General features: G+C 38.9%; 1 protein-coding gene across 1 annotated transcript in view; it reads left to right on the top strand.

Moving 5' to 3' along the window:
- The window catches only part of TTC26 (tetratricopeptide repeat domain 26), a 57,974-nt gene extending 45,966 nt beyond the window's left edge, over nucleotides 1–12,008 (top strand). Inside the window, exons 14-17 of the mRNA XM_008059365.1 lie at nucleotides 762–902; nucleotides 2,015–2,121; nucleotides 10,313–10,446; nucleotides 11,530–12,008. Of these exons, the coding sequence (XP_008057556.1) occupies nucleotides 762–902; nucleotides 2,015–2,121; nucleotides 10,313–10,446; nucleotides 11,530–11,641 (494 nt within the window). The 3' untranslated portion in view covers nucleotides 11,642–12,008. The remainder of the gene's footprint in view (nucleotides 1–761; nucleotides 903–2,014; nucleotides 2,122–10,312; nucleotides 10,447–11,529) is intronic.
- Nucleotides 12,009–13,343: the final 1,335 nt, after the last annotated feature.

A 13,343-nucleotide genomic window follows, 5' to 3' on the forward strand; every position in this document is an offset into this window, starting at 1 on the left:
AGAGGTGGGTGCCTGCTTTTGAAGGCATTTGAATGATTCTATCTAAAAAACATTCTTATGTTTTTCTCACTAAAATAAAATGGTCAAAGATAAAGGATTATTAAAGAGTTCTTTGTTTGTAAGTTACATTAAAAAGTGCAATGTGGAGCTGGGCATGGTGGTTCACACCTGTATTCCCAGCTACTTGGAAGACTGAGGTGGCAGGATTGCTTGAGCCTAGGAGTTCAAGCCTGCAGTAAGCTATGATTGTATCTGTGAATAGCCACTGTACTACAGCCTGGGCAACATAGTGAGATCCCCATCTCATTAAAAAAAAAAAAAGAACAATGTGAATAGACATAGGTTGTATAGCTATATTAAAATTTTTCCTTTTTGATAAATTTTGCATAAATATAACACATGTACAGAAAAGTGCACAAATCAAAAGTATACAGTTACATGTCTGTCAGCATTTTTATTTATTTATTTTGATGTCTAACTTAATTGTATTGTGTTCTATATGACACCAGTCCTTGAACATTTGTTGAGACTTGCCTTATTGCCCCAGAGCATCATCAAGTATGCTTGAAAACAATAGGTATCATACAGTCATTGATTATTCTGTTCAGATCTTCATATTCTTACCAACTTATGTCAGCTTGGAATAACAATTTCTGACTGAAGTATGTTAAATCACCACAATTCTCTTCTTCACTTTTTTAGCAGCCTGTATAGAATTTGGCCATCTATAAAGGCTACAGTGATCATCAATCTAAGGCAAGCCAATAATGGATATTCTTATTGCACAACCATCTTCATGCATGTGTATTCCCTTTCTTTCCTCTTCTTGCAGGTGTTCCTTTTGATCCAAAGTGAGAAGATGAAAAATGATTATGTTTACCTCAGTTGGTTAGCTCGGTGCTGTAAGTCTTCTTTTAAATGCTACAAGAAGAATATTTTTTTTCTTTCCTATTGCATAATCTGTTTGGAAATTCCATTGAGAGTTTTCTAATTTTATTTTGTATTTTGTTCTGTAGAATAAGCAAACATAGAAATTAAGGCTTGTTAATGCTACTCAGTAAGGTCACCATCTAAATGTGTTATGTAAATTTATCCTGTGATTAGTTGTACTGTACAACATTGACCTAGCACTTATAGTCCTGAAAGATGTCAAGTTCTTCCTTTAGCCTTGCTAAGGTTTCCAGAGTTTTAGTTTACAGTGTTGCTTATGAAATTATATTGCTACACTATTTTATCTTTTTTCACTATGGTTCAGGCCTGAAAAGTGGCAAAATGTCCAAAATGTAATTTCTTAGTACATTATAAGTCTTATACTCTATCTCTCACTCACTATCTTTTCTTCTTTTTTTCACTCAGATTTAAACGTTCAGTGAGTTTGTATAGTCACAGGAAAATTTTAGCAATCAGATATTCTTAGTGAGACTGAAAGTATGAGTAGGGCTGAATAAAGAGTACGTATCCTCTTTTAAGCAGATGAGTTAAGTGGGAACTACTACATACATGAAATGGGAACTACTACACATAAAAAACATAATTTTGTGACTTTAACTTTTTTTTTTGAGTTAGATTCTCACTCTGTCACCAGGCCGGAAGTGCAGTGGCACACTCATGGGCTCGTGATCCTTCTGCCTCAGCCTTCCAAGTAGCCAGAACTACAGGCATGCACTACCATGCCCAGCTAATTTTCGATTTGTTGTAGAGACAAGGTCTTAGGCAACCCACAGGCCTGGGCTGGTCTCAGGCAACCCACAGGTTCAAGCAATCCACTCGCATCAGCCTCCCAAAGTGCTGGGATTACAGGCTGAGCCACCGAGCCTGGCCTTGTGACTCTAAAAGTGCAGTGGTGGAATTTTGATAGGGAACAAGCTCAATGCCAACATTGCAAGCTTTCCGTGTAAGGGATAGTCTACCATCACTTTGTTTCTTTGGGATATAGTACCAAGTTCATAGAATAAGAAGATACAGATTTTTTTTTGTATATTTAAAAAGCATCAACCTTTGTTTTCTTTTGTAGATATTATGAATAAGAAACCAAGACTAGCCTGGGAACTTTATCTCAAGATGGAAACCTCTGGCGAGTCCTTCAGTCTCTTACAGCTCATTGCTAATGACTGCTACAAGGTGAGCCTGAATGAGACTAAAGGAAAAATTGAAGATCAGTATCACAGTACTGCGTTGGCTAAATATTAGGTGCAAATACTCTAGAAATTAAATGACTATTTATAAGAGAATTCTCACAGTGTTATCAGAAATGTTATTCTTGGCCAGGCGTGATAGCTTATGCCTGTAATACCTAAGGAAACCAAGGTGGAGGATTGTTGGAGTCCAACAGTTTGTGACCAGCGTGGGCAACACAATGAGATCCTGTCTTTAAAAAAAAATAATTAAAAATAGCATTCCTGTAGTCCTAGCTACTCAGGAGACTGAGGCAGAAGGATTCCTTGAATCCAGGCGTTTGAGGCTGCAATGAGCTGTGATCCCACCACTGTACTCTAGCCTAAGTGACAGAGAGAGACCTTGCTTCTAAAAAAAAGAAAATAAATGCCATTCTTTGATGAATGAACTGAATTCAGAGATAGGCAGTATTTCAGAGCTTTATATATAAATGAAATTATGATTTAGAGAGGCGGTTTTAGATTTCTAAAGGCTATGAATCTTTAGTTACCATCAAAGTAGAGTTACTGTACCATCTGGTACAGTAAGTCCCCTATATATGAACCTTCAAGTTGAGAACATTCAAAGTTGCAAATGTGCATGTACCCACAAGTCCAATCACGTAAGTTCATTCCCATGCCTGGCATACATTGTCACATGGACAAACCTTTGCCTACAATTTTTTCACAATTTTTGTGGATTTGAGAAGATGGATGAGAAGTCCAAAGAGGTCTTCAGCAGCTTAGTGACCCTCAGCAGGAAGCTGGAGCTAGGTCTACAAGAGGACAACTTCACTGAACTCCTTGCTGTGCTTACTAATGAAGACCTGATGGAACTGGAGGCTCAGAGAAAGGACAAAGAAAGACAAGAGGAAGAAAAAGTAACTGAAGAACTGAAGAGATTCACAACACAGGAAATGGCAAGGTGATTTTCTATATTTGTGGAGACACTGTTAGTTTTTGAGGCACAGGTCTCAAACACAGAACTGTGCATGAAGGTTGTGGCAGCCATTCAGAACACAATCCAGTGCTACCATGTCATCTATAATGAGAAACAAAGAGCTACCTCCCAGACATCACCGAATCATTTTCTCAAGAGGGTAGATAGAATTGAGTCCAGCAAGGAACCAGAACCTGTGCCATCCACGTCAGGCTTGAGTGAAATTGCAGTTTGCCCTCCGTCTCCTATTACTGATGATCCTTTAGCTCTACCAACTCCCCCCTTCTCACCTTCCTTTAGTCAGTAACTCTTCTTACCTGTTTACTTGATTCCAGCCCCTGCACACCAGCTGTTGTACTGTACTACTGTGTTTTTCAAGGTACTGTGCTATAAGATTAAAAATTAAGATTATTTTTTGTTTTTATGTATTATTTATGTGAAAAGTATTATAAACCTCTTACAGTACAGTACTAATTGTTGGACTTACAAACAAATTGGACTTACAAACATGGTCTCAGAAAGAACTCGTTCATATGTAGGGGACTTAATATAGTTGGAAATTTGGTTCAAGGAAGCTCAAGAAAGATGTCTTCTGACATCTTTGACATGTTGGGTTATAATCAACACTTAAGTATAGTTATGTGTCATTTAACAACAGAGATAAGTTCTAAGAAATATGTCATTGGGTGATTTTGTTGTTGTGCAAACACACTGATTACAGAAACCTAGGTTGTATAACCTCCTACATATCTAGCTATGTGGTATAGCCTATGGCTCCTATACTACAAAACTGTACGGTATGTGACTGTACTGAATACTGTGGGCAGTTATGACACCATGGTAAGTATTTTTATATCTCAACATAGAAAAGATACAGTAAAATATGATGTTATAATCTTATGGAACCATCATCATATATGCGGTCTACCATTGACCAAAATGTCCTTGTGGAGTGCATGAATTAACTGAAGTCCTGAAACAATGAGATTACCCAGGTAGAGAACCAAAGTGAGAAGAGTTATAAATCAAACTTTGGGGAATACTAAAATGCAAATGGTAGAAGGGAAAAACAAAGGAACCGGGAAAAGAGAATAAGAAAGCAGTCAGGTTTAATGAAGCACTGGCTCTTTTGTGTGTGGGGGGATGGGAGAATTGGAAAAGCAGGGAGGAGGAAGTAGTTTTGGGCCCTAGCCTAGAAATTAAAAGACTTTTTTTTTTTTTTAGACATTAGCCTCAAATTCTGGAAATTCCTATTTTTTAAAAAAAATCTCATCCTGTCCAAAATACAGTAAAATGCCAGATAAAGAGTGTTCAATTAATCAACAATAGCTCATTTAAAAGTGAATCATTACTAAAAAAAAGAACTGAATCACCATCAATGGAAAAGGTTTTAAGACATAGGAAACTTGAAAGTAATCGTTTAACGGGACTTGGTGGATGGCAATGCTGTTAAGTAAACTAGGGGAGGTGAAAGGAAAGAAAACATTAAAAGACTGGAAATTACTTCTAGATGTATTAAATCTGAAGTGTCTTTCGTCCTCCCAGCAAGGATAATTCAGGCAAGAAACTATCAAAGTGAGCCTGGAGCATCAGTATTCATGTGAGAGATCAAGATTAATGATGTAGATTCAGAAGTTAACAGTAGTTAGTGGTGGTTAATAGTAATAGTAGCCAGCTCGATGGCTCAGCCTGTAATCCCGTGCTTTGGGAGGCTGAGGTGAGTGGATTGCCTGAGCCCGCGGGTTCGAGACCCGCCTGGGCAACTTGGCAAGACCTCATCTCCACAATAAGTCAAAAATTAACCGGGCGTGGTAGCGCATGCCTGTAGTTCCAGCTACTTGGAAGTCTGAGGCGGAAAGATTGCCGGAGCCCAGAGGTTGAGGCTGCGGTGGCCAGGAGCGGCCACTGCACTCCAGTCTGGGCAACAGAGTGAGACTCCAACTCAAAAAAAATAAATAAATAAAATAGTAATAGTAGTAGCAGCAGCAGAACAGCAGGGTATGAGAGAGAACAAAATTAACCAGTAAATGGGACAAGGAACCTTGTCGAACACCAGTATTTAAGGGATAGAAATAAAAAGAAGAGTAAATGAAAGAGATAGAGAATAAGCAGAGAAGAAAGAAAACAATGAGGAGAGAAAAAAATGCTTTTCATTACTCTTTTTCTTGTTATTTAATCAAAAGCCAAAGAAGGAGAGTGTCAAGTCAGGTCTCCAGCTAGATAGAAATGCATGAGAACTGAGAAGACCATAATAGTGTGTCAAGAATAGAGTCAGATTAGAATGCAGATGCAATGAGGTAATGTAGACCACAGTCTTGAAAAATTTGGTACTGAGGCTGGACACGGTGGCTCATACCTGTAATCCCAGCACTTTGGGAGACCAAGGCAGGAGGATTGTTTGAGCCCAGGAGTTCCAGGCCAGCCTAGTCAATAGTGAGACTTCATCGCTACAAAAAAAATTAAAAAGTTAGCTCGGCATGGCAGTCACGCCTGTAGTCTCAGCTACTGGAGGCTGAGGCAGAAGGATTACCTGAGCCGAGGAGGGGTCATACTACTGCACTACAGCCTAGGTGACAGAGTGAGACCGTGAACCCTGACTCAAAAAGCAAACAAAAAAATGGTACTGAAGATAAAGAGAAAAATATAATGTTAACTTAAAAGGAAAAATAAGATTTGGGATTGGGGGTGAAGTGGAGAGGTCTTTTTATTTTAGAATGGGGGGTTATATCTGTAAGTAGAGGAAAATGAGCCATTGAACTGGGAAAGTAAAGATTCAAGAGAGTGAGGGCATTTTTGATGGAATAAGGAGATGAAAGGGGCATGGGGCTAAGATCAAAGGAAGATAACTACTTTGAAAACAAGTCGGCATTACCTAGTATCTCAGTGGTCCCATGACTGCCCACTAGTTTGGTGATTCACTGGAGGACTCATATGACTCAATATAAAGCTAAACTCATGGCTAAGATTTATTATACCATGGGAACAGCTGGAAAAAGACAGGTATAGGTGAAGGCTAGGGAGGTAAAACCCAGACTTTCTTATCTTCCCTCTGTGGGATCACACAGCCATGTCTTTCTCCAGTATCGTGAGATGTCATCTTTGTCAAGAAAAACAGAGAACAAATGAGCAGTAAATGACAGAATTAAGCCCTAATGTATCAAGAATTATGTTAGGTGGCCTAAATATACCAACTAAAAGACAGATATAGGAGGATGCCTTGCAGGGTGGCCAGACCCTTACCCTGTCCCTGCTCCCCCTCTGACATCTCTGGAAGAAAAGGGGAAATCGCCAGATGCCTTCAGTGAGGTGGTGTCAGAGGCATCCTTGCCTTCCTGCTAGGTGGGAGGGGGCTCCAGCTGGGGCAGAGGGAGTCACCCATCTCTAGAGCTCAGTTTCTGAGGTTGAGATGCAGGGAGGTCCACAGGGGCTGGGAGGGTGACTTGCAGAGTCCCTGCCCCAATCTCCTTGTCTTAGGAAGGGGAGTGGTTACTCTCAGAATTTCTATTTTCCAGGTTGGGGGGGGCATCATTATGATTTATGATCTAAGAAGACCACCATCATTCCGGGAGTGGGAGAAGACACACAAACTTAGTTTTTTAGAGATGGGGAAGAGGCATCAGTCTCGGAGGAGGTAAGGGAGTTCTAGATACCTGGGTACCACTTTTAGGGACCACTTTCTATTAAAAAAAAAAAAAAAAAGCTGGGCTCGGTGGCTCAGCCTGTAATCCCATGTTTTGGGAGGCTGAGGTGAGTGGAATGCCTGAGCCCGTGGGTTTCAGACCTGCCTGGGCAACTTGGCAAGACCTCATCTCTACAATAAATCAAAAATTAGCCGGGCGTGGTAGCATGCGCCTGTAGTTCCAGCTACTTGGAAGGCTGAGGTGGAAGATCGCTGGAGCCCAGCAGGTAGAGGCTGCGATGGCCGGGAGTGGCCACTGCACTCCAGTCTGGGGGACAGAGTGAGACTCCAACTCAAAAAAAAACAAAAGAGAAAAAAAAAAAAACATATCGACAGAGTAGATGAACCATGACCCATGAATGATAGCATAATTTAGAAAAAGTGAGTGGGAGGACTTACTTTACAGACAGGCTACCTGATGGTTCTCAACCACAATTTGGTGACACAACTGACTGTTCATGACAACCATAAAAATTGGTAAATAATTTTTATTAACTTAAAAAATAACCCATGACCTGACTGTGTGCTTTCTACAAGAAATTCACTTCAAATATAATGACAACTTCGAAAAAACCATGGCCCAACTGTGTACTTTCTACAAGAAATTCACTTCAAATAAAATTAACCTTGAAATATAATGACATAGCTAGGTCAAAAGTAAAAAGATTTTAGCCAGGCTCGGTGGCTCAGCTTGTAATCCCGCGCCTTTGGGAGGCCGAGGTGAGTGGATTGCCTGAGCCCGCGGGTTCGAGACCCGCCTGGGCAAGCGAAACCTCATCTCTACAGTAAATCAAAAAATTAGCCGGGCATGGTAGCACGCGCCTGTATTTCCAGCGACTTGGAAGGCTGAGGTGGAAGGATCGCCAGAGCCCAGGAGGTCGAGGCTGCGGTGGCCGGGAGCGGCCACTGCACTCCAGTCTAGGCTACTGAGAGACTCCAACTCAAAAAAAAAAAAAAGATTTTAAAAAATACACCACAGTTTGGCAATTTCTTTAACAACCATACACGTGTCTTATGACCCAGTAATTGCGTCCCTGTGTATTTATCCCAGATAAATGAAAGCCTATATCCACAGGTACACACAAATGTTAATAACACAAATTTTAATAGCAGCTTTATTTGCAATAGTCTAAAACTGAAAATGGTCAAAGTCTTTAAATAGGTGAATAGTCAAACAAACTGGTTTGGCATGAAATTCTGCGTAATAGTAAAAAACTGTAATGAGAGGTCTGACTCAATTTCTTGATGTTTGACTGCTGACAGCTTTTAGGTCTCACCCTGCCTCTTCCCCTTGTGCCCCACATCTAGACAAAATGATAAGAAAGCCCACATGCTCCCTTCTTTGATGGCTTTGGTTGATTCAGACCACATAAACCCCTGCCCATGCACAGGAACCCTCACCCCAGCCCTACATCCAAATCACATAAACACCCGGCCAGCCTCCTTTTCTTGCTCTCTCAGGCCATTTCAGATCTTCTTAGCAGGGCGGCCCCACCCTCCTTGGAGACCCCAATTAAGTAAGTAAGAAAACTTTTCATACCCTCTTGGTGTATTTGTGGTGTCATCAGTCTCAGCATTCAAACCAAACTTTAGGTGGGGGACCCTGCCTACTTTTGTAGGATGACCATAACAGAAGCAAACTGATGATACACGCAGTAATGTGGATTAACAAAGACATTATACTGAGTGAAAAAATTCAATCTCAGAGGGACCCACACTGTGTGATTTCACAGATAAATTAACATTCTTGAAATGATAAAATTATAGAAATGGAGGACAAATCAGTGGTTGTTAGAGGTTAGGGATGGTGAGCAGTGAGGGGTATGCATGTGACTATTGAGGGGTAACAAGGGAAATTGTTGTGGCAATAGAAGAGTTCTGTATCTTGATAGTGGTAGTGGCTACGTGGATCTACACGTGCGATGAAATGAGAGGACTGTCATCAACATTCACAGTACCAATGTCAACTTCCTGTGATCTTGTATTGTAGTTGTGTTAGCTATAACCTTTGGGAGAAACTGAGTGAAAGGCACACGAGACCTCTGTCTACCTTTGTAACATCCATGGATCTATAATTATTTCAAAATAAAATTTAAAAAAATAAATTAACTAGAGTTATATAAAGCAATATAGATGAATGTTATAATATTGAATCATAGATGTAAGACATAATAGAATATTTATAGTATTAATTCATAAAAAGTTCTGAGATATAAAACTCAATTATATTATTTAAAGATATATTCACGGGAGAGTAAGCTATAAAGAAAACTGAAGAACTGATGGCCTGTCAAGTCAGAATATAGTTACCTTTGGGTAAAGAGGGGGATTTTGGTCTGGAAGTGACACAGAGCTTTTGGTCTGCTCTCTGTGTCTTGAGGTGGGTGATGGGTACACTGTATTCATATTATAGTCAGTAAGCTGTACATCGATGTTTCGTGCACCATTCGATGTATGTGTTATTTCAATAAAATAAAAAATGTTTTAAGAGAACATAGGTAGAAAGATTAACCTTGGAAAAAACAAAGAACACTTCCTGTGAGATAGGCAGAAAGGATGAATGAAAGTGTGAGTATACTTTTAACTAAGGAAAGTTACGTTTTCCCTAGGTGTAGAATAAAGCTAAGTTAAGAATGCAGTACAGGTTTTCATCTTTTAAATTTTTTTAATATAGATACAGAGTTTCACTTGCCCTTGCTGGCCTCGAACTGCTAGCCTCAAGTGATCCTCCCCCTTCATCCTCCCAAAGTGCTAGGATTGCAGGCGTAGCCACCATGTCTGGCAGTAGAAGTTTTAAGGAAATTGCCAAAGGTCTAGAAAAACGGTTAACAGGAATAGAGAAGTAACTAAACCACACTGAGTAAAGAGGGTTGCACCGCAATTTGAAGCCTTAAATGAAATTGGTAACAATATGCATTTATGATTGCCAATTAAGAAAACTCATCTAAGCAAAACTTAATGATATGCAGCATGTTCTATGAGGTAAAAAATAAGTGTAGTTCATTTGGGAAAAATATCTGTCAAAATGAATTAAATATTTAAAATATTAGTAGTCAGTATACATCTAGGCATTCTGATAATTTTGGAATAAGAGTAGGAAAAGACTACCCTCTTGAGTGGAACATGATCAGATTAGTATAAGATAAATGATAATAGTCATTTTAAAAGAATATACTGAGAAAACCTGAAAAATACCAATCTCGTTTCAAATTATAGACATCAGAGCTTATCCTAAAGATTAGAATATAATTGGAAGAAATAACAAAAATGTTGATTACAGCATAAACTGACTACATGTAGAAAAGATGTTATGCTGTTGAAAGCTGAATTGAAAAAAAAAAAAACTGAACGAAGATAAACTGGTTTAAACAGAACCTGTGTACTCAAACTGTGATTTTACTTCTTCTTGTTTTACCTAGAAATTGAAATGTATCTACTTTGCTAAATAAACATGTTGTCATTACTCATGCACTTATTTCATATTATCTTTATACAATCTTTTTTACTATGAGTATTGCCATAATACTTTTTTTTATTCAGATGGGCCAGTTTTACTATTCAGCCAAAGCCTTTGATGTCCTAGAAAGGCTGGATCCCAACCCTGAATATTGGGAAGGCAAAAGGGGTGCTTGTGTGGGCATCTTCCAGATGATCTTAGCTGGAAGAGAACCAAAGTAAGTAAACAAACCAGAAATACTACTTCTATTCATTTGCTTGTTTGTGAGAGAAAATAATTGTTTTATTGGATGATAACTTCAGAAAACTCAAAACTATAATGATGAAATAAATGTTATAAGATGTTAAATATTTCTATTTGATGATTTTCTTCCAGAAATATTTTATTTTGTAGAATCAAATCATTCTAAATCATAGGAACATTGAATATACTAACAGTCTCAAATATAAGAACAAAACATATATTTGGTTCCAAAGACTCCCAGGGAAATTAATTCATAGGCAGTCACCTATAGATCTGTTAATAGGGAAGCATTAGTATGCATTACTTGAAATATGTTTTAATTTTAATTAAATTTAAGTTACTTAAAACATAAAGGTTGGGTATTTGCCAAATCTTAGTCCTTATTACTCCTCTCACTCATTCCTCTGACTTTGTAAAACTTTACAAATATGGCAGTGACACCCAGCTTAAGGTGATTACCACCTTAAACAAGGGAGAAATCTAAGCATCAGACAAATTAAGTGACTTGTTAGTGACAGAGCTAGAATTTGAACCTAACTTCCCTGGATATACCCTTTCTACTCTGTTGTGCAGAATAAGCATAGAAATGGGAATAATTAGGTCATCTCAGAGAGAATAAAAATATTAATAGTATGCATACAGATAGTCTGGATAAACAAAGAACACATAGGTTGGGGAGGAGAATTTCACAGAATTTCTACTTTATTATGCCACCATAAGAAGGTTCATAAGTGGACCTTGAACAACCATAGTAATGCTATAAGAAAGGGATTGACAATATTAACTGCCAGGGGCGGAGGTGGGGGGCACACCTCATCAACAAGGGTACCTGCATAGTGAACATTTGTATCCCTAACCCTGAATTGTACCCCACAAATTTAAAATAAAAAATAGAAGGCTAGGAACTATGTACTTACTTTATGAACACACAGTGAAAGAATCTATTACCAAAAATGCCCTACTAGATGTACAGTATGAAGAATCGTTCTGAGTTTATTTTATCTGTTCACTTTCATTATTTATTGAAACACTTTGTCTTTTCAAATCTTTCCCTCAGAGAGACCCTTCGAGAAGTGCTCCATTTACTGAGAAGCACAGGCAACACCCAAGTAGAGTACATCATCCGGATCATGAAGAAATGGGCCAAAGAAAACAGAGTGCCTATCTAAAGTGCTGCAGAGCCAAGGAGCCAGCCTCTACTTTGACATAAAAGTTGAAATAACTTTTCTCAAGTTTAATGTGAGATACAGGGCTTAATTTTATTGACATTTCGCTTCCTCGCTCTTCAGGCCCCAAGATCAGTGACTGACTTGCTTAGACCTGGCCTCCTAGCTCAGCAAAGTACCATAGCGTATGGCCCCTGTATGATCCTACAAGCAATAAGACTTTGGACTTATCTGATGCCTTTCTTCCAAAAATACTCAGAGTACTCGTATGTAATTGACTGACTTCAAGGAGAACAGCATAACTCCTTTTATGATAGCATTCCATGGCATTTTCTCCTAGCTGCAATAACAAATGTCTTTGATGTTCAAGAATCACCATCATTCTCTCCTCTTACTTTAAGACATCTCTGTACATTATCCCATTTTATTGAGGAATCCATGAAGAGTTTTGTAAGTGGGCATATCTGAACCTTATGAAAATAGAGGTTATAACTAGCTACGTGATTCTAAGAATGGCAGTAAGAGCCTTTATCAACCTGTCTGGTCATTAATAGATAATAGACTTATGGGATTACTCTTTCAGTAATTAAATTGTTGATGATAATAACATGTCACAGTGGAGGAAGAGGGGTATTGCAATTTTTAAAGAGGTGAGTACTTTGAACAAAATTTGTGTGATACCTCTAAAGGCATTCAGGAAACAAAATATATAAATCTCATTAGTCTATTATATTTTAGTATCATTATATTTTAGGTAACAAAGTAAGCTAGGTTTTTCTTAATGTATCTTGCTGAATAAACATCAGTTTTGAAAGTAGGGCTACGAGATTATTTATATGCATTGTGGGCACTTGTTAATATAATAATTATAAAACATAGGCCAGGCGCAGTGGCTTACGCCTATAATCCCAGCACTTTGAGAGGCCGAGGTGAGAGGATTGCCTGAGCCCAGGAGTTCGAGACCAGCTTGGGCAATATGGCAAGACCTCATCTCTACAATAAATCAAAAAATTAGCCAAGCATGGTAGTATACACCCGTAGTCTCAGCTATGTGGAAGGCTGAGGCAGAAGGATGGCCTGAGCCCAACAGGTCAAGGCTGCAGTAGCTGTGAGTGTGCCACTGCACTCCAGCCTAGGTGACAGAGTGAGACTCTGGCTTAAATAAAAATAAAACATGGATTATATAAAGCCCTTTGAGGAACCCCCCCAATGGCTAGCCTCTCTGTCCTAACTCATGTTTCCATCCCGTGTTTCTGAGCTCTCACAACATAAACCTACTATACAACTGAGAATTCTTGGGCTCACAACCTATTTCTAGAAAACAGATACTCATCTTTTTATATTTCATGTTACCTTTGTTTCTACACTGTATGATTTTTTTTTATATTAGTGTAAGTTACCTATTATTACAGGTCTAGAAAATTCTCCTATTCAGCCAAGAATAGATGGGAAGAGAACAGAAAGAAAGTCAGAATTCCTTGAGGCACTCCAGTCAGAAGAATTCCTGTAAACTCTGCAATGATTGTTCCTCTCATCTCCCCAGTTTGGGTGAAGGAGTTATCTAGAAAGGAGAACAGAACATGGCAGGAGGCAAGGCAGCCAGAGAGAAGCTCAGTGACAAGACAACCTTTCCCTCCAGTATGGTCACAAGGGGTTATTTCAGCTCCACTCAGAAAGATGGCCAGTTTTCCTACCTTTCACTTTA

Source organism: Carlito syrichta, unplaced genomic scaffold (genome assembly GCF_000164805.1).
Source record: "Carlito syrichta isolate Samal-C Ts95f unplaced genomic scaffold, Tarsius_syrichta-2.0.1 Scaffold304006, whole genome shotgun sequence".
Lineage (NCBI taxonomy): Eukaryota > Metazoa > Chordata > Mammalia > Primates > Tarsiidae > Carlito > Carlito syrichta.